The sequence below is a fragment of the Saccostrea cucullata genome, unplaced genomic scaffold (assembly GCF_032062105.1).
Source record: "Saccostrea cucullata isolate Sc308-1 unplaced genomic scaffold, CSIRO_AGI_Scuc_v1 ctg5295, whole genome shotgun sequence".
Lineage (NCBI taxonomy): Eukaryota > Metazoa > Mollusca > Bivalvia > Ostreida > Ostreidae > Saccostrea > Saccostrea cuccullata.
The window spans coordinates 11641-33830 of record NW_026930366.1 but is presented as its reverse complement, the minus strand read 5'-3'; the positions used below and the strand labels follow the sequence as shown (position 1 = coordinate 33830).

The window sequence follows — 22190 nt, the reverse complement described above, 5'->3', positions numbered from 1 at the left end:
TTTTTAAAATGCCATTAATTTTGCACTAATTCATAATTAACTCCCCTTGGAAGAGGGAGTGGCCCCACATTTGAAGAAACTTGAATTCCCTTTACCTAAGGATACTTTGTGGCAAGTTTGGTTGAAATTGGCCCAGTGATTCTTGAGAAGAATATGAAAATGTGAAAAGTTTACAACAACGACGACGACGACAGACAACGGACAAATTTTGATCAGAGAAACTCACTTGAGCCTTCGGCTCAGGTGAGCTAAAAAAGCTATTTTTAGCATTTAGGTCACAGTCAGGGTCACTGACCTTGGTCTTATTTGAAAGAGATTTATTTGTGGAGTATGTATACCAAATATGAAGTCCATTTCTCTCACGGTTCAAAAGCTATGGCGAAGGTTAAAGTTGACAACAGACAGACAAACAGACAGACAGGATAAAAACAATATACGCCCCGGATCTATCGATCCGGGTGCATCATAGAGAAATGGGAGAGAAATTTAACGCCATGCTTCACACTCAGTGATGGATTGCATAGGTGTCGGATTAGACAGTTTTTACTGACCAACATCTGAGGTTGGCAACAAAATGTATTTTGGTTGTGCTGGACTAATTCGAACATGGAAGCCAAGACAGTGGCAGTACTTCATTGAAGAAGAGATTGCCCTGTTAATCCGATCAAGTTCGCCAGAATGAGCGTGCACTCTTTTGGGAGATGTGCAAGGTTCTTTAAATATAGAAAAAGCCCTTAGCATCCATAAAGTGAAGGAATGGTAGTAACAAGGTTTTTGTTATAATTTGATTGACGGTGTTCTGCAGATGCCCCTAAAGGTTTCCGACTTTTTCCACCATCAAGAGGACAATGCTGGTCGGTGATGTACATGTAATTAATTGAATAACTATTGCTACTGTTTTACTACAAGCTCAAGACATCCTCCCTGATATCCGCCAGGCAGTAATGAATTCTAAGGAGCAATTAAACAAAAATATACAGCAAATTCTGTAAGAAAGCATTCAAAGTTCGTGAATCATGTCAATTAAACGAACAACTGCCCTAAAATACAGACAAGGACAAAAAAGTAAATATAAGTACTGGAGACACTCTATAACATGCTAATGTAAGAAAATCAACCTAACCTGTTGTTCCAAACGTCCATAATTTTCACCGTAATCCAGCAGCACTTGAATCTCTATTCGCTCAAATACCGACGTTGTTGCAAAATTGACATAATTTCTTCTGAAAAAAAGATCTTCTGATGTTACGGTTCAGTCCATTCAAAGACAAACCAGATTGCTTTCCATCCATGATAAGCTAGCTTCATGAGAATAGTGAGGGAGTTGTACATTTCTGCATTCGAAGAAATAGAGTTGCAGACCAAGTGGCTTGGAGAAGAATTAAAGAAATCCGCAAGAAGAATTAAAGGTTCTAACATCAACAACAAACCTAAATGATTCTATCGAATTTTGAAACGATTGTAAGTTGTTATTCCAATCTTCAGTAAGTTGCCCCAAAGTCAGGAAGATAGTGGGCGTTACAAGCGTCTAGTGTAGATGAGTCCACTCTTTCGTTACTCCTCACTAAGATATTGACAGAAGTTAAGGAAAAACTTCAAGAGTACTGTGCAACAATATATTCAAGAAGTGGTTTGAATCAGATGTGGATACTCAAAAATTCCAAAGAACTTTTGGACAATTTGAAATCGCAAGATTTTACCAAAATCAACAACTTAAAAACTTACGACATCTGAACTTTATACACAACCATTCCTCATGATAAATTAAACAGAGTCCAGGCTTTTTGATATCATTGACAGCTGCTTTTTCAATAAAAATGGAACTCGTAAATATACTTACCTGGTCATTGGTCATTTGCAAAATTATTTTGTTAAAACACATTCTGATTGCGCACACAAGTACTCTGAAGTTGACATCAAAGAGATGCTTGATATTCTGATTGACAATATCTATGTGGTTTTTGGAGACCAGGTATTCCAACAATCTATTGGAATTCCCATGGGTACCAACTGCGCTCCGTTATTAGCGGACCTATTTTTATATTCATATGAAGCAGAATTTGTGCAAAATCTAATGCGTGAAGAAAACACTTGCTGTGGCCTTCAACTCAACATTTAGATATATCGACGACGTATTGTCAATTAACAATGGTCATTTTCATTCCTACATCGATACGATATATCCGGGTGAGCTTGAGATAAAAGATACCACAAGTCTGACACATTTTTTTCATACTTGGATATTTTACTTGAAAAAGACGTTAATGGTAATCTAACAACCAAGCAATATGATAAATGTGATGACTTTAACTTTTCTATCGTCAACTTCCCTTACTTATGCAGCAATATACCACGGCGGGTGTGACCGGTCAGCAGAGGATGCTCACTCCTCCATGTCACCTCCATGGCACCTGATCCCACCTCTGATGTTTCGGAGGCCCGTGTTTGCTCTGCTCCTATTTTGTATTGTTTTATGGACTTTGAGATTGAATACTTTTCGTTATCTCCATATCCTTCTTGTACCAGAACCTACTGCGACACGGGACCTCTGATTACATGGTCTCATCCCAAGGACCAGACTCCACATCCCGCAGTGGGATTCAAACCCGCAAGGTAAAAATCCTGTTGCAGGATGCGCAGTCCTTTTAGTCCATTAGCCGAGTTCCCATCTCGCATAGGTGCTAGTAGTATAAACGGTCTGGATGGGGAGGTCAACTGAGTGCACTTTTGGCCCTGGGGGGATAGGTGGGTCAAGGGAGTGCAGGTTGGGGGTCTGGGGGGATAGCCGGGTCAACTCAGTACAGCCCCCCTGGGCTAGCTGGGTCAATTCAGTACACAACCCCTATGTCCGATACGGGGTGCTTACATTATAGTTTTTAACTATACGCTGCTACTACGATTCAACGCTGCTACTACGATTTGGCAGCGACTCAAGAATGTGATTATGACGTCACGATTTCATTCACAGTCAAAGCCTAGCCAGTTCAAACTGGATTTTCTGAAAACAATAACAAAACACAAGACAGACAATAACAGATTTTATTCAGAATCAATACATTCATCAAATTACTTTTTCTTCTTCTGGGCCTTATCGGTCGTCAGGGACAGTTTCCTCTTGTGAGTAGTGCTGGGTCCTGGAATTTCTCTGTTGTGTTCCTTTTTCTCTTTTTTGTCTCCTTCTTTCACTAAGGGTTTGGTCTGATGTGTCCCTGAGGTCTTGGGTTCATGGGGCTTTTTCTCCAGTTTTTGTACTTCTTTTCCGAATTGTTGATCCTCCTCATCCTCTGGGCACTTATTAGCCCAATGACCAAATTTCCCACACTTGTAGCACAAATCCTGTTTTTTTCTGGGACAATCTGGGGCCCAATGCCCTAACTCTTTACAGATAGCATGGGTCCGTCTGTCTTGTTTTCTTAGTATCTCCGGATCCCCCTTGTCCTTCTTTTTTCTGGTAAGAGCTTCCTTCTCCTCTCATTTTGTCTTGCATGTTAGTGACTTTCACTTCTAATTTGGATAATTTTGCACGAATCAAACAAAATTCACTGGTGTTGTAATTTTTCAGATCAGTCAGCTTGTTGTCAAGATCACTCACCTTATTGTCAATATAATTCAGCTTGTTGTCAATACCAGTCAGCATGTTAGCAATCCCATCCAGAGTTGTATTCAAGATGCCCATATCTTCTTTATTCACATATTCTGGAAAATTATACATGCCCAAGTCCAATCCCACTGCATCCTGTGACTCTGGCATGGGGGCTCCTACATACCCTTCAGGTGTCACATAACTAGGGTTGTCTGGAGTATTCATCATTGCTTCTGCCATAATATTTTCACGTCTGTCAAGTTCGAAGTGCCAACAAAGACTGATCTTAAATTTTCAGCTCTGGTTTATATACCTGCTGGATGTGTAAGGGTCGTGTGCATCAATAAGTTAGACCTATGTTTTGTCCCCCCTCGCGCTCGAGCGCATCACCCTCAATCCGTATTACCTACGTTTTTTTCCTTGAGTCACTGAAATTGTGCGTTCTGTATACGTTTCTACTGGGGGTATAAATGAGAAGAAAAGTCTAGTCCTTTCTTCACAATCGACTATCATGTCAACCCTGATACACACTCACTCTTTGATTTTAGATGGGTATGATTGTTTAGTACGATGGGCACAGAACAACCAAGAAGCTCTTCCCCCGGAGGCAGAACAAGTTTTTCAGGAAGCGACCACTATCATGGAAACCACTCAGGATTTGTGGTTACAATGCCTAGCCTTATCACATCATGCGACCATGGGGAGACTAGCTACAATACATTTCCTATGTCGACATATGAAAACAATTCTGCCCCAGAAATGGTACGGACTGAACCTGACCCATTATTTCGGAAAGCCGTACAGTTTCCTGACCCATCCCCAATCGGCCAAAGTGATTTTACTGTGGCAGGAAATAGATGCGATGGAGAAAGTATGCATTCAATACGGAATAAAATGGCTGGAAATTTCACACAGGCTAGGAAATCAGTGACTTTTAATACCAGCCTCAATCAGATCTACGAATTACCCCCCGAAGACCGGAGAAGTCCCTGGATGAAATTAGTAGCTGATCGAATACGATTCCGGAGGAGAATTCGACACTTAGAAGCTTTGTTAGTCTTTAAAAAATAAAATCATGTAATACTACGTCAGTGTTATGTTATTTATGACGCCATCTTGATTTTTTTTTGACGCGCAGTCTGTGTATGGTTTTTGATCAAACATAAAAAATCTAGAGTAGATCATGATCCATAAAGTAAATACGAATGATTTTCAAACCCATACGATTCTTTTCATGTAAAATTTTCTTTCATAGAAGATCTGGTTACTTAAAAAATCAGGGATGTGTATGCAATACGTTGTTGACACCCCATGACACTACAGTTTTTGATTTTGGTAAAAAACAAACAATCAAGACTTGTAAAGGATCTAAAAAGTAAATACGAATTGTTTTTAATCTCATGACATTCTATTTTTCTTAAAATATCAGTCAGATAAAGGCTAGATTCCAAGAATCCTTATGTATCTCATAGTATGATTTTCTGAAAATCTGTGACCTCTGACCCCCCCATTGTGTCTATAGGTAAACCTATTTTAGCCTGTTTTTTACCCTGATCATGATTCTTTTGAAATAAAAATTATATCGAAACTCTTCCCTAGGTTCCTTCTCCCGAACCCTCTTGAGTTTTCCTGATCTCACCCTCTAAAAAGACTTAAAAGACTTATTTTATACACTCGGGTCACTGGATTTCGCCTCGTCGCTTCGAGGTTTTTTACTCTTTTCTCCCCGACGGATGCATGTCATGTATCAATTCTAGTATGAAAAGAAGCAGGAAACTTACCTTGTTTAGACCTGTATCATGATGGAATCCAACTATGAATACATACTAAATAATCCAGGAAAATGTATAAGTCCCAAAGTACCAAATCACGCACAATTTCAGTTCGCCATGATATTTCGGCTCTCGCCATCGAGATGCTCTCTTTAACGTCCGTCATGTGTGCATAAATGCAGACGCTCTCTAGAACTCGACGTCATTTTGTTAGTAGCGGCTTATAGATCTTTACCATACGCCGCCTCCACGGCCAGACTTTTACATTCCTTCGCATCCTCCAGTGTCTTCTCATTCTCTTGCTACAGCTCTTGACGCGTCTGTTGGCCTATCCTCTCATCTAAACGGTTGGTGTTTATATCCTTGGTGTGGTGAATTCGATCGAAATCAAAGTCCGAGATGTCTGTTGGCCTATCCTCTCTCCTAAACGGTTGGTGTTTCTATCCTTGGTGTGGTGAATTCGATCGAAATCAAAGTCCGAGATGTCTGTTGACCTATCCTCTCTTCTAAACGGTTGGTGTTTCTATCCTTGGTGTGGTGAATTCGATCGAAATCAAAGTCCGAGATGACGATTTTATTCCCCCCGTTTTGGGTCCACCAGGACATCGGCAGCCTTATTGAGTGCCTGCTAAGGGAGTAAACCCTTATAAAAAAATCACTTAAACCAAACAGCTCTTTTAAGAGCCACCCAACTGTTTAGAAAAGATGCCTTCTATACAGAGGCAAACAAGAAACGTTTTGTGTTTGAGAAAAGAGTACCTTTTAAATATACAGGGATAGTAAGAAACGTTGTGTATCTTAGAAAAGATTATCTTTTTTAAAAATACAGTCAAAGAAACGATTCCTATCCTCTCTTCTAAACGGTTGGTGTTTCTATCCTTGGTGTGGTGAATTCGATCGAAATCAAAGTCCGAGATGACGATTTTATTCCCCCCGTTTTGGGTCCACCAGTGAGGACGAGGACATCGGCAGCCTTATTGAGTGCCTGCTAAGGGAGTAAACCCTTATAAAAAAATCACTTAAACCAAACGGCTCTTTTAAGAGCCACCCAACTGTTTAGAAAAGATGCCTTCTATACAGAGGCAAACAAGAAACGTTTTGTGTTTGAGAAAAGAGTACCTTTTAAAAATACAGGGATAATAAGAAACGTTGTGTATCTTAGAAAAGATTATCTTTTTTTTTAAAAAATACAGTCAAAGAAACGATTGTGTCTTAGAAAAGATTATCTTTAAAAATACAATGGTAATAAGAAACGAATGTGTCTAAGAAAAAAAGAATACCTTCTTATACAGTCAAAAAGAAACGTTGTGTGTCTTAGAAAAGATTACCTTCTTATACAGTCAAAAAAACGATTTGTGTCAAAAAAGAAAAGAATACCTTTAAAAATACAGTCAAAAAGAAAAGAGTACCCTTCTTATACAGTCAAAAAGAAACGTTGTGTGTGTGTATCTCAATAACACCAGGTCACTTTTATAAAAACTTAAAATTTTTTTTTTTTTTAAAAAACTTTGAATTTTTTCTTTTTTAAAATAACTTTAAATTTTTTCTTTTAACTTTTTTTTAATAATAATAATAAATAGGGAAAAAAGAGTCCCTTTTTAAAAAAATAAATTCACATAACACATAGACACATTTTTAAATTTATTTATTTATTTTCAAACAATAATAACACATACATACATACACTTAATGTTGATGAAGAATGTACACCTGTTTGTCATAAGTGTGTGCAAATTGTTCAATATAATGTCTATAATGAGTCCAGTTTCCTTTGGCTAACCCACATGCAATCTTGTAAGGAAAAGCATAAGTCTGGTAAGGTAAACTACCCATTTCTTGCAAACAAGTTTGAAACCATTTCTCTCTATTTTCTTCTGTGTCCTGATAAGTGGAAATTCTTTTAGGTCTGTGACTTGCTTTTCCATAATCCCATTGAGCTAGTAAACAAATGACCACAGGTGTTTGTGAGGTAAACACCCTAATAGTGCCTGGAATTCCTCTATCTTCTTCTAAAGCTAAATTTCTAGACCCTAGAGGTCTGCGAGTCGCATACACATTCGCTTGTGGGAATTTCTCTGCAATACTTTGACTCAATCCATGAGCTTTTACAGTTAAACAATTACGTTGATGGACAATGGCTTCTACCTCACTGTTAAGTAAATCACCTTGTATCTCCTGGAGACTCATGATGTAAATGAGTCTATTTTTTAAAACACCCTTGTTTTTATAAAAAACAACAATAACAATAAAAAACAGTTCAATCTTTTTATTTATTCAAATCTTGTGTAATCTACATACTTTAAGAACTTTTTCTTTAAAGCTGCTCTAGATGCAATGGCTTCAGGCTTCTTCCAGGCTCCTATCTCCCATTGTATCCAATCTCTGGGGTCCAATTCTTTGTTTCTCTCCTCAGGTTTCAGAACTCCATATTCTTCATAGTCACCTCCTTGCTTGTAAAACATACTTTCCAATTCTGGGGTACTGTGAGACATAGCAAATCTGGCAGTACAATGAACTTTACATACATATGAATGAACATACATAGTCCTCCTACTGGTCTTTTCATTTGAATGAATCCCCTGATTTGATGCAGTTCTCCTGTCCAGGGATGCCTTTCCTTTTGTAAAATCAAATACTGGAAATTGTAGTAGAAATCATCTTGGTTGCTCAGAAACAAGTCTATATCTTCTTCTTCTTTGGCCTCTGGAATGATAAAAGTCCAATTAATGGCCATCCTGTAACATCTGTCTGGAAATTTAGGATCATTCACTCTCTCCTGCATGGGTAAATATTCATTCCTAGGTTCCGGATCCAGCGTTTTCAACTCCATTCTTCTTTGTTGAGGAGCTTCGTGATCCCCCATAGGTTCCGTCATTCTCTTTTCTAATAAGGCAAATTTGTCTATGTCCATCTCCATCTCCATCTCTTCTAATATTCTAGGAATTCGCTTGCCAAACTGTCGTTTACTGAACCACATACGCAACTGAGGAGGATCGTCTTTGACACGTTGTTTTTATACCCCCCTTGGAAGATAAGGGTCGTGTGCAAAAAATACATGTGTATTACCTACGTTTTTGTTGTTCCCTACACCTACGTTTTGTTTACAATTTTGACGCAGCCATTCTCTTTATTGTGACGTCATCTCACTCATTCATGAGCTCACTAGCTGCACTCTTTATGTATACAGAACTATAACACATTTGATATTTTTTTTCCATTCTTTATTAATAACAACAAACAACAACAACAAACAACAACAATGCATTACAATACATTTTGATAAAAACATTGACACTTTTGTCCATAACCCGTAGGTAATTTATGATAAGTGTTTTTAAACCAAATGTCCACGTATCTGTCCCTTTGTAAAGCCGTACTATGGTCAAAGGGGAATAACCACTCGTCTGCTTTCTTTCTTTTCTTGTCTCTTTGATGTAAATAATACACACAATATTGTCCACACACATCGGTAGTCCAGTCTTGATAGCGATACGGATTATAAATCCATTGGTGAGCATGACGCTGGATAAAGTCTTGAATTTCTTTTTGTAAGGGAGGAAGTCCATAAGAATCGAAATATTCCACCACGGGATTGCTCACATACAGACACACCCAATGTTCTCCAGGTCGATCTTGAGGATCCGTATTTACCACGACAGCTTTTTCTCCAGGTCTTAATTGATCCGGTAATAAATCTACAGGATACACGCCCCCAAAAGAACTCATGAATTCTCTGGATAAGACTTCTCTCAATTGTCTCGTATCCATTAGTAATCAATGCTAATAGGTTATCAAATTCTGCATACACCACACAATTTATGGTGGTAGCCGTATTGTTGGTAAACTGCACTTCTACTCTCAGATTTCCTGTTTCCATGATGTGGAATTTATCCGATTGCGCCTCTTGATCTTTGGTGAAATCCCAGCCCCATAGAGTGTACCCGCTTTTATACTCTTCTAGGGTAATGTCCGGAGCCCAATCTTCTCCTAATTTCCCCAGGGCTTGATACAGTCTGAGATATGATCTCAGATATAAATTGTCGTTGAAATTGGGCTCAAAACAACGAGTACTCATGGTCTCTCCGTTGATACTGACATCTAATTTCTTAATCCCAAAGTTTTGGAAATGAAAGGGATTTTTAGTTTTATCTCCGTCAAAGGCCGCATTCTCCACAAAGCCTAAAATGAGACGTTTAGGCATCTGGCCTTGAAACAGATGATCCGTAATCTTAGACTGGGTCCCTGTGGGGATGGTAAAGGTTTTCACTTCCACTCTTCTCAAGGGATATTTGGCTCTGTGGGTGTTCAAACTTTGATTAATGGTATTCATCATGACTGCTGTGGGTTTGACTTTTCTCACCCACAAGACCATACTCAATATTTTCACTTTTCCTGTACTTCCTCCTTTGATCATCATGTAGAAAGCGGGTCTAGCTCGATTAAATCGCAAACGGACGTCCACTCCATTGGGTAGAAATCGATCTTGTTGAAACAAATCCAAATGTAAACCATCCAGCAAACTGATTTTCTTACTCCCAGCAATAGCTTGGTGACGTTTTCTGAATTCTTCGTTTTTAGAATTGTCCGGTAACTCTGTGAGGATGGGTTGGTTAATGGTCACTGTATCGGCACCACCATTTGGACCCGGAGTTACATTAAAGGTTTTATTTTGAGCTACACCAAGGTCATCTAACCCTACTTCGTCCATTTGTCCTGCCGTATCTTTTTCCCACAGACGACAGGCCCTCGTCTGTGTCTTTAAAGTTCTGGGTCGGTAAGACAATAATTTCTCCAGATGAGCTTTGTAAGAATAGGTATCCGTCCCCGGAGTCACTATTTTGCCATTCAGACTGACATCGATTTCCGTAAATATGGAATGTAAGATATTGTTCACTGGACTCGAAGTGCTGTTAGCCCCAGTCAGATTACTTCCATCGTCTTTGGTAAATTTACATACCATTTGAAGATAAGTTTGAGATAAATCCAGATAGTGATCTCCTTGTCCTTTAATTTCAAATTCGATGGGAGCGGTGTCGGAATCTAAAGTACTGGAAATGGGGTAATATTCTTCCCATTCTGAGTCTTCTAAAGCAATATTGGTGGGAGTGACTTGGAACAATTGTAAATTGTTCATCCCACACGCACAGGAATCGGGCTGTAACATGATGTGTCTACTAGGATTAAGTTTTCACAAATGAACCTTCTGTTCACTGCACTGGCCTATTTATACTCTCTCAGTCAAACACATCTAAATGACGTTTTCTTTTAGGAATTCCTCCTTGTTTTTTCCCTTTTCTCTTAGGACCCCCTCGGGCTAACAGTACTCTTCCTCTCCCTGTCTGCTTTCTTCTTTTTCTTCTTCTTCTTCTTCTTGACCTGTTTGTCCTTTCTTCTTCTTTCTAAAGGGCAAAGAGACTCCTCGATTGAAAGCAAACAGACCTGTATTTTTGGCCGCATTGAGTCCGTGGGTTAAAAGAGCATTTCTGATGTTTTTTCTTTTTCCCACTACATCCCTGCCTATCTTCACTCCGGCCATGATGGCTTGTTTTTTCCCATGTTTGAGTAGATCTTTGACAAATCCTCGACCTTGTTGTCGCCCCATTGCTAACTGGGCCGCGTCTTTGAGAGTCAAACCTAAGTCTGTGCCCGGTATGCGTAAGTTAGGAACCGCTCCCGAGAGGAAGTTTAAAAAATTTCCTCCTTTTTGAGGTTTCATGTGAGTTAAAATCCTACCCAATTTGAGTAATTGTGTAGCAGGAGGTCCCGGTGAAAAATTATCCAAGGGAAGGGCTCCCACCAATCCAGAGATGATGGAACCTACTGCTCCGTGGCCTTTTTGACGTAATAAACCTTTATGATAAGTCCAACCGTGTCCTCTTTGTCTCAGTAATCCGGGATGATACTGCATGGTTCATGTCTCTTGTTCAACTGACCTTTATGTCCTCGGGGGACTTCCTTTTATACCCTTTTTTAGGGCTGAATACAATACAGACAGCAGACCAGGCAAGCCATCACGCCCAATAAGATGGAACAAAACAACGGTACATTCATCTCAGTATACTTTTCTGAAATGAAGTTTCACCACTGATTTACCACTTACAAAGGGCATGGGAGTCCCTAAAGGAGTCATGATGTGAATCTCAATGGTATCGAAATGTTTTTTACTTAGTTTCAAATATTCCGCTCGAATGGGTTCCCATTTGGCTTGTTTTGAATCCTCCAAATGAAATGTACAAGGAACCACTCTTAATAATTTCAAGGCATTGGATCCTACCGTCTGGGGTTGAATCAAGTCACAATAGACATACATGGATTTCAGATTTTCATATAAATCCACAGTATTGTTTCCCAAGTAACTAATGTTGATCCATTTGGTCATGTTTTCTGTATCGTTCTGAAGAATGACCTTCTGACTGTCCATGCCTAGCTTATAAGCTAGTGCTGTGGGGAAACGAATGCATAAGGGAGTTTTTCTAAGCATTTTTCCATTAAATTGATACATCACTCGATCATAGGTCTCATAATATACTAATTTCATAGAATTTTCTTCATCTGGATGACCAAGGGTTTTCCATATTTTTCTCAATGATCTCTCTAGTCCTTCACCTATTTCCTCTGTTAAAGCCTTGGGGTGAACGTAAGGCCCGGGTCTGAAGTGAATTCGCCTAATTTCCATCATGCTATCTGTATCGATGATTTCACCCCATTTAGTATGGACCAAATCGAGCAGTACAGGACATTGACGTAATGGCATTGCGTCTATGGGTTTTTTCATTTTAAATCTGCCATAAACATCGGGGTCTTTGATATGGGGAGCAAAAGACTGAGGGACCAGGATGTCAAAATAAGCCTCCTTTTCTGTAATGTTTTTCAATGAATTGGGATACATCATTTCTGTTAAAGCCACCTCCCATTCTCCGTCGGTTAAATCCACTGTTTGTGGCAATAACGTTTTAAATTGAGCGGTCGTATTGCTAGAAAAAGAGGACATAGACCCATCGCTGGGTAAAGTCATGTAAAACCCACTGCTCTCGGCCATGTTCGGTCTAGGACTGAGACCCCACACCTGATGACCTTTGTATTTATAACAACACTTTTTTAAAATAAACATTTTATTCAATTATTTACACTTCTACTTCTTCTTCGTCTTCTGATCGGTCCTCAATCACTCGGCTCAACAAAAGTCCTTTGTTTTCCATCGAGTCTTTAATCTGGGAAAAGGGAATGCGACAATACACGTACTCTGTAGGACAATAATGAGGTGGAAACGTCAGTCCTTTTTTCTCCATCTTGAAATAATATTTCAGACAATCTCCAATGTCCGAGTACCATGAACTTTCATTCTGAATGGTGTTGATGGGTGTGAGACGATTCATATGAGTACAGGTGACCCATTTGAATTGCTGATAATGATGGTTGATTTTCACCCTCACTCTAGATCCTGTTAGAGGATAGGGGATTTTCACTCTTTTTTCCAACCACACATTCTCTAGGGAATATCCTGGATGATTTTCAAAGAAATCCATGATGGCTCCTATTTTAGTTTTCATCCACCCTCCTTGCATATACATAAACTGACTGACAGGACTCTCACAATACCAACGATACTGCATCTTTGGGAAATAAAACACGTCTGACTTGACCAGTGTCCTTTTTCAGAATGAGAGAGGGTTTGTTATATACCTCTTGATAAAACCTTTCATCTATTTTTTAAAAGTTATTTTTAAAAAAAACAAAACAAGAATTTTAAAAACAAGATTTTATTCAAGTAAAATACAAAAAAGTCAAATGATTTTAATGTCCCATGTATCGGCATAATGGACAATTTCTGTAGCAGGTCACTGTGAACTTCTCCATACATTTTTCACAACACGGGTATTGCCTGCATTGTCCGCATTTGCATTTTCCTTGAGTCTTTTCCTGGCAGCAGGTCATACATTCTTTCAACGGTCTGTTCCTGGTCATTTTCACCCATCGGGGAGGCGGTATATTCTCAATTCCTTTCTTCCAGATGAAATATTTAATGCACCAGCTACAACCACAAGTCTCCATGGAAGGCTCATCATCGTCAAACCAGTGTGGAAATGGCATTTCACAATGCTCGCAAATCCTATAGACTTTCCAACGCCATCCGGGACAGGGGTTATACACTGTGAATTCCTTCGGATGGATCATCTTCTGATCACAGTAATGACAAACATATTTTTCTACCTCGAACAAATACATCAATCTCCACACAAAAATCATGATGGGTACAATGAGCGCAGGGTACTCCCAGCTCCGCTTTATATACCTTTACTGTAAGGTCGTGTGCAAAAATAAGTTGGACCTACGTTTTTGCTCATGTACGATTTCGGGACGTTTTTTATGCTGACTACTTGGCAGCGATTCAAATCAGTGATTGTGACGTCATCATTACAAACCTAGTGTATATAGAGCGCTTCGTTGTGTATATAGGGAAAAAAATGAACAACACTAGGATTTTGGTTTTCTCTATTTTTATTCATAACAATAACAAGAACATCATAATAACAAACATTCAAAACTTCTGTTCAGTTCTTTTTGTATGGGAAAAGATCTCCTCATGTACAAATAGTCTGTTTCACAAGCACAGTCCATGATAACGTATCCTTTTAGGATCACTTCCTTCAGATAGTCTTGTATACAATCTCTGGCTTTTTCCATCCATTTCCCATGAATCCAAGTCTTCTCGGGTCCCTGTCTTCGGTGAACCAAGACATAATTGACTTTCCATTTGAATTCTTCATACTTAGGTGATCTGGGTCCTAATAAGACCATGTGTTTGCTTCTTTTGCGGTCCGGTAACTTGATTCTCTTATACAGGTAGATTTCATTGAGACCTGTTTGTCCTGGATTCTTATCAAAGAAATTTTGAATACATGTCTCTTTGTTTCTCATCCATTCTCCTTTGTGAGTAGTCCCTTTAGGTTCTACTATTTTCCAACGATACTCTGAGCTTAAAAATTCCATGATGTGCTCTGTCCCTCACTCAGATCAGAAATGATCCCCTTGGGTTTGGTTGTCTCCTAATATAGAGACACTAACTTTATGAATTCGTCTTCTTGTAGGGGTTTGATGCATCATAGTAGGACTAAGCATGATGTAACCGACGGAAGAACTCACACAGACCATCCAATATTCTCGATTAGGATCGTGTAAAGCTAACATGACCACACTCGTGATGATGAGGGAAATACAAATGAATAATTGTGCAAAATACACAATTTCTTCTCGAGGAATATTCTCTCCACAAAATTTCCAATGAGGAGTTACTGGATGAGATCCGTTTGAGGAATCCATGAATCGAAACTAGGGGGATATCCTTTCCACCGGACTTTGACTTCTTGAATGATTTTCTTCCCGACTCGTCGCTTTTTATACCCCAAGATTTCCTCCACTTCGTACACGTCGTCTTTTTTAATGATCTGTTGTAATTCTTTCTCGTAAAAAGTCCCTTCTAATTCCTCCTTGTTGTAATCTTGTACTCGATACACGTAAGGATACCGACCTGGGACTCGTTGAGCAATGGTAAATATTTCCGTGGTCCAGTTAGGTAAATATCCTTTTTCAAAAGTGCGTTTGGCTTTACTGATGCGGACCTTATCTCCTGTTTTAAACTTGGGGGGTTTAGGAGATGTCTGTGATTCCCCATATAATGTTTTCCAGACTTTTAACACATTCGAGGGCTTCACTTGAGCTGGGGCTCTTTGGATACTGCGATGATAGGTATGATTGTAAGCATACACTAAATCCGGTAAGACCTCTAAATACCGTCTGGTTTTATTCCGAGTGAAATACCGCCACATGCGTGCTTTGAGGGTTCTCTGAAATCGTTCCACAATACTAGCTTTGGTGTCCGTATTGCGAGTGGTAAGGAAATGAATGGATTTAAAAGCCTGTAAGAATTCTCGATTGGTAAATTCTTTGCCTTGATCCGATTGAATGCGGACGGGACGTCGACCGTCTTGCGGACAGGACGTCGACCGTCTTGTCGGAAAATCTCTTGTAATCCTCGAATCATTTCTTTCCCCGTTTTCTGTTTTAAAGGCACCACCCAAGCATATTTAGATAAGACGTCAATGGCACACAATAAAAACGTATAGCCGTCATTGTGTTTCTTCGGCTAAATCTAATTGCCATTGTTCGTCTATATCCGTCACTCTGGTTTGTTGTCTCCGGAATTTTCTGTGAATGGGTTTATGTAAGGTATAGGTATCTTGCTCTTTTAACCATTCTCGTATGGTGTTTAAGAAAATCTTATGCCCCAGACTTCTGACCTGACGATACAAAGTCTGTATTCCTCCATACCCTCTCTTGGGATCGTAATAAATCTCTGTTAAAATGTCCCCCACTTCCTTCTTCTTCTTCTTCTTCATGTCTTAGGCAAAGGAAGCCAATCTTTGTCGATTTGATGTAATCTCTTTTGAAATAGATCTGATCTGACTTTCTTTTTCTTCTGGAGGGCCTCCTCTAACTTTAAAATAGGAGAAGGCTTGGATTTTATAGATCGTCTAATAGGGTCAAAAAAGATGAAGCATCATGAAATCCGCTCTCTTCGTCGTCGTCCTGGTCACTGAAGGTCCCTTTAGGAGTACTGATTTTTCCTGGTTTCTGCATGGCTTTTATAAAGTTTTGATTTTTCACGTAGTCCATGGGAGCATGGGTCTCTTTTAAAGCTTGAGCAAATTCATCTAATCCTTTAGGCACCGGATGATTTTTCAAGGGTCTGGTTCTCATGCTATCAGCTATTAAATCCACAATGTTAGAATCAGGTACTTTTTGACCTCGATAACTGATTTCTCCGTCTTTATCCCAAGTCAATACTTTGTTTTTCTTTTAATGACTTAATAATAATTCAGCTTTTCTTTGCATGGGTTTATTCACGCTTTGAATGATTTGTTGATCGATCTCGGGGTCTGGAGCTGCTGCTGCTGCTGCTGCGGGGGCTGGGGCTGGAGCTGCTGCTGCTGCTGGAGCTACGGGTGCAGCCGGACTGAGGTTTTTTTGGTAGTCCCTGGCTCTCTCGCTTGTTGTAAATAATTCCTATACCGATGAAGTTCTTGACCGTATAAAGCCACTTTTTCTTCTGGGGTTATATCTTCACGTCGTGTAATCTGATCCAATTCTTGACCTATACTCAGAGTTGATTGAAATTCCGGAGGTTTCGGGAGTTTACCTTTGAGTTCATTCAACAGAACTGCAGGCACTAACACCATTTTACGACTCATTTCCTTCTTGTTCCTCTTCTTTTTAATGGCTTTATAGATAGAATGTCCGGTATCCAACAGTAAAGGGGCTGCTGACATTAAAAGGGGTAAAAGATTTCCTCCTTTTTGTTGTACTAATAAAGCTCGTCTTTTCTGTATGAATTGGGGTCGGACCAGTCTCCTTAAGATGTGTTTCTTAGGAGCTAGTTTTCGTTTCTGAGCCGAATTGAGAACCTTTTAATAGGTTGTAGACGATCTCACAAATTTTCAGAATACAATCTCCAGAACAATGTTTTAAAATCCCCGTTTTTAAGGACGAGGAATAGTGAGGGTCTGATAACACTCTTAAAAGAGGGGCATGCGCTCTTAATCGCGTACAACATCCTTTTTTCTTCTTGACCATCTTTGAAAACAATGAAGAGAAATCTCCCATGTCACTCCTTTTATAGTGTCTCTTAAGGAGGGGCATACCCTCCGTGTTTGTCGCTCTCGTGTTTATCTCTAGTTTTCTCTTTTCTCCCTGACATAAATTTTTCCACAATATCGACATTTATATCTCAGGCCTTTAGGAAGTTGAGGCGTCGAGGTTGTCAAGGGTTGAAAGCTTGTGATTTTAGGGACATGGATGGGAACTTTAATTCCAGGGGAGGAGGGAATGCCCACATTCACTCGAGGAAACACTTCTAAATCGCTGGCTCTTTGACTGCCTATGGGTCCCATAGCACGATCCATTCTCAGTTCTGCTTGTTTCTTGAGCAACTCTCCTATGGTCTTTTGTCTCTGTTCCTTATAGTACTGATTGATTTCGTTTTTTAGACTTTCGGGCATGGCTTTACGTTGAGCTAGAGTTTGAGGAGCAGATTTTCGCCTTTTAGCCGCTGTTTTCTTGGGTGGGGCTTTTTTCTTGGGAGGGGCTTTTTTCTTCTTGGGAGGGACTTTTTTCTTCTTGGGAGGGGTTTTTCTCTTCTTCTTTTTTCTACTCTTTTGAGCTGCTCCTCCGACACGGACCATCCAATCCGGAAACACTCTTTGTTTCTTATTATCGACTCTTACCACTACACTCTTCAAACGACAACCCGTCGTTTTTTAGGACTATTCCATTTGAATAAATGACGAATGATGACTCCGCCTAGAAATCCAGCTCCTCCGCGTTTTAAAATAGCCGTTTTTCTGTCTTGATCACTAGCCGATTGATCGGCAATGATCTTTAAATCTTGACGATGATGATCGATAAACTTTTGGGTCTGTTTATTGATAGGTAAGACCCCTTTTATTAAATTGCGAGCTCCCATGGCAAACCAATTCAATAAGGCTTTACGCCCTAATTCGATTAAATGGGCTCGCTTGGCGGGATCTCGTTCCCGCTGTAAACGTCGTAAGGTTCTTACTAATTTAAATTTGAATTGAAATGAACAATGACCCAGAAGAGTGTGAGACACTTTTATTTATACTCTTGAGGCATGTGTACAGTCAACATTTCAAACATTCGACTTCTCAATCGGTATTGGGTTGGGGTCTGGTCGAGGAGACATCCGTGAGGTACCTGGGTGGCTTCTTGATAAGCAGACATCAAATGAGGCAAGGCTAACTGTCGACTCAACACGCTGATCTGAGATTTGTCTCTGGGGTTTTTGAATAAGACTACATAATGAGCATTCAAACTAATGGTGCGATGAGAGGCGGCTCGATCAAATAAATTCTGAGTGATGTAAATCACACTGGTATTCCGATGATGCGCTTTGCGGGTAAACCAATCCACAATGGATTCGATGGCTTTTCCTCCCATCATGTCGTCAAAAATGAGTAAGTGTGGCACACTCAAATTGGCTAGTAATTTCTCGTCGTCTTCTGGAATATTTCGGATGAAATATACTTTATCTTTTAAAGAAGTGTAAGCGGGTTGCCATGCCCGATAACACCAGGCGATTTTTTAGGGCATGGGAGTGATCCAGTGTACATTGTTCACTAATGTCTTGACGAATTCTGTTTTGCCCGATTTTGAGGGCCCAACCACCATGGTAAACTCGTGTTTCAATTGAAAAGAGGGGAGGGGTGTCTCCTCGGAATACATGTTGATCAATGAAGGAAAAGTTGGGTTCAGGGTCCTATTTATAGTTAACACAGAAATATGCGTTTGGACTGTTGAATCTCGGCTCGACAGATGGGACAAAAATGAAAGGAAGGAGCACACAAAGCACAGCAACGAACGTGTCCACAAGGTAGAAAAGCGATTTCTAATTCCTGGTCTAAACAAATGTGACATTTTTCTCGAGCCTGGACGTCTGGTTCTGGGTTCAGTAGAGGTTTGATCTCAATTAAAGGTTTATATCCCTGCTTCTCTAAGAAACTGACAAATATACCCATCACCCAGCTTCGTCCTTTATACTGATTGATGTAAGGACAATTAGGATTCCAATAAGCATGTTCTGCATAAGGATTGTCCTCAAGATCCCAATTCGTTAAAGTCATTCCACAATGAAAACAGGTAGCGTTATCTTTTACTCCCCTGTAGTAAAACCCGGCTCGAGCTATGTCTGATATTTTTCCTAAGAGAGGTTCTGGCCATCCCTGCTCAAAAGTAGCTTCTCTTTTTGAGAGCTGAGCATACTGGGGATGACACATGGGTTGGTCTGGCTCGCGACTACCCATGATTAGAAATGACCTTTGATTTTGAATAAGAATACCTTTTATAGAGAGTATGAAGAAGAAGAAAAAAAACACAAAACAATTCAATTTTTATTCAAAGTCAACATTGAACATATCAATAACCATAAGGTAAAGTGTTATAAGAGGGTAATAATTGTCTCTTATCATACACAATTCTATACTGTTTCTCTAAATGTTTGGTCACGACATCATGATCACGGGTCCTCTGGATTTTGTGGGGATAAGGTACTGTAACTTCCTCTATTTCTCCCTTGAGCATTTTTTCTAAAGTCTCTAGGGATACGATCTGGGAGGTTCGATAGTTGAGAGTGATTCCTTTATGGACTTCGGTTCCTTTGGCGGGCCGGTAACCATAATTTTTAGGGACTGCCGACATGAATTTGATGATGTGATCCCCGTCTAATTCGTCGGTCCATTCTCCTAAACTATTGCCCAAGGTAGGATTAAAGGCTCCTTCCCGATGTTGGTAAATGATACTGTCCGTATCGAAATAAAGGACCCTATCTCCTAAAGGTTGTAAAGTCTCGTAGAGGTGTAAGCGGGCATGCGCAGTGGTAAAACAAGCCAGGACCACGTTTCCAAAGGGACATTCTTCTACGAATTCCTGTTTGTTTTGGTAATTCACCAGCATCTTGTCCTCATTGGAGTCCTCTTTATTGACTAAGAGTCGCATGCCCTTGATGTCGAGAGTCGAATCTTGTAAGAGTTGCTGTAATTCCTCTTCTTCGTCCAAGTATCTGGTTTTGGGTAATAACAAGCGTTGAGCAAATTTTCCCCACAGACAATTTAAAAAGAGTTTAGCGATGGTTCTTCTCACTGAATTCTTCTCGATACTGAGAATGTCCATCATGAATCCTTCTTTGTCTAAGACTTGTCGAATGTAATCTTGTTTTTGTTCTGAGGTCTCACAGTCGGGGGGAAATCCGGAGGCTTCCTGTTTGATCTTGAGGAAGGTAACGATGTAGTGTCTGAATAAATCCTGTCTGCTTTCTTTAAAATGCCACACTTCGTAGATTCGCTCTAAGGTATATCCCATGTCCAGGGCTTTATGTAATTCGGTCGTCACCCAGGTGCCCGTGAGACTACGTTCCTGGTCGGTGTGTGGACATCGATCTTGAGAAGTAGAGTCCTGTCGTTCGGCACATGTTCGACATAAGGGAAATAATAACTTGCCTCGCGTCCGATAAGGTAATACGGGGTGATAGAGGCCTCGGGGTGGTAAGACCCGACAGTGAATGAGACCAAAATAACTTCTCACGTCCTGGAACTCGTCTGTGATAATCTCGGGATGCCCCACAGTAAAAGGTCTGTGTTTCAACACGTAAGGGTATAGGGAACAAACGTCCACGTATCTCATGTCCCCTTCCTCACAATATAATCGAGTCGCATTGGTCCGGCCTCCGTACAGGGCGTCTCGGGAGTTCAAAGGATCCGGAATGTCCAGGTCTCGTACAAAATGCTGTAAACTCACATCTCTTTGCACTTGCTGATCGAAATCGTGCTCCCAGATACTACGAACATTGTACCCCATGTCCTCCAAAGCCAAACTCCTTCTGAGAGTTTCTTCGTGTAATTCCTGGTAAGTAAATTGGGTCCGGTGAGGATGAGTTTCGGTCTGTAAACTGGGATAGCAGGTGGGGTATCCGTGCCAATAACACCCGTAAAATTCGTAGACGGTGCGAGTCGCTTCCTGGTATCCGTCGACGGTATAATTTCCGATCTGGACTTCGTCCCCGTTTCTGGCATGACGTATGTGACATCCGGTCTGTTGACTCATCCAGGTGAGCCACCGACAGGCTTTGGCCGAATATTGTCGAGCTGGTTGATACCCCAGGTTAGGAATGATGACAATGGTCTCATTAGGCATGAATAATCGACGGTAGGCTAAATTGGCAGCACTGGCAAAAGTGATGGATTCCTGGAAAGGGTCCACTTTGACCAAAGTCTTGAGGGTGGTTCTAAACTCTGCACAGCATCGTCGTAAAATGTCGACGTCCGTGACACAATACTCTACAAACTCTTTCTGGAAATCAAACACTTTTCCGGTCTGTTGTTCGTACCATTCGAAAAAAGCCTGTCGTCCACTGATAGACATTTCGTCCGGATTGTAGTCCTCTGCGGGTGGATAAGTCCCCACGTAATTCTGGTTCTATTCTGTATTGAAAAAGTGGGGGAAATAGCCTTTCTTGAGTTCGGTCAATCCGAAAGCCGAGGGCATCTTGGCCAAAGGAAATGGTAAGAAATTATACGAGTCGATGAATTTCAATCCGCAAATTTCCATGTACAAGATCTTACTGCCGTTCATGATAACGTTAGGTTTCAGGCAAGAGGAATGCACCAGGTGATTCAAAATGAATTGTCCGTCGTATCCTTTGAAGTTATGGGCGATGATGATGGCCTCGTCGTGTACTAAAGTGGAATTCTTAGTACCTGTAGTCGGTTGTAATAACCAGTCCATGAACTTCTTTAAGGTCTCTGGTCCTTTAAATAGGTGCTGACGGGGTCCCATGTGTTGACAATGAGGACAAGGCTGGTCTATGGGTAAGTGACCGCAATGTTGACAGACGCGGTGTGCCACACACAGATTAGGGACGTGAATGCCGGTTTCCTGAGTGCATTCGAAATCGAAATAGATGTAAAACTGTAAGGTCTCTTTCCCCTTGTTCTTCTTCTCAGGCTTCTGTTGAACGTAGCACTGATGATCGGAATCGACGATTTTCTTACAGATCTTACATTGTTTCTGTTCTCCGCACTTGTGACGAGGAAATATTTTCTTAGGCATCCAGGAATGACACTTCTCGCATCGTTCCATTAAATTGCAGACAGTGGTGGTGGTTTTCTTACTATGGGGTCTTAAATTATTTTCGTAGCAGGTCCTGTTCTTAAAAAATCCATGGCATTGCGGCTCCCGTCTTCGGGACATCGGGGGCATCCTAAACA

At 40.4% G+C, this 22190-nt stretch overlaps 4 protein-coding genes across 4 annotated transcripts; all 4 read right to left on the bottom strand.

The window, feature by feature from the left end:
• Window positions 1–8851: 8851 nt before the first annotated feature.
• LOC134283852 (uncharacterized protein F54H12.2-like) lies at window positions 8852–10519 on the bottom strand. Its single transcript, XM_062766368.1, has one exon. The coding sequence runs from the start codon at window positions 10517–10519 to the stop codon at window positions 8852–8854; it is 1668 nt and encodes a 555-aa protein (XP_062622352.1).
• Window positions 10520–14645: 4126 nt separating this feature from the next.
• Window positions 14646–15182, bottom strand: LOC134283851 (uncharacterized). Its single transcript, XM_062766367.1, has one exon. It carries the CDS (start codon window positions 15180–15182, stop codon window positions 14646–14648), a length of 537 nt encoding a protein of 178 aa, XP_062622351.1.
• Window positions 15183–18698: 3516 nt separating this feature from the next.
• Window positions 18699–19232, bottom strand: LOC134283850 (baculoviral IAP repeat-containing protein 7-like). The gene has a single exon (XM_062766366.1). The coding sequence runs from the start codon at window positions 19230–19232 to the stop codon at window positions 18699–18701; it is 534 nt and encodes a 177-aa protein (XP_062622350.1).
• Window positions 19233–19344: 112 nt separating this feature from the next.
• On the bottom strand, window positions 19345–21345 carry LOC134283849 (uncharacterized). Its single transcript, XM_062766365.1, has one exon. It carries the CDS (start codon window positions 21343–21345, stop codon window positions 19345–19347), a length of 2001 nt encoding a protein of 666 aa, XP_062622349.1.
• Window positions 21346–22190: the final 845 nt, after the last annotated feature.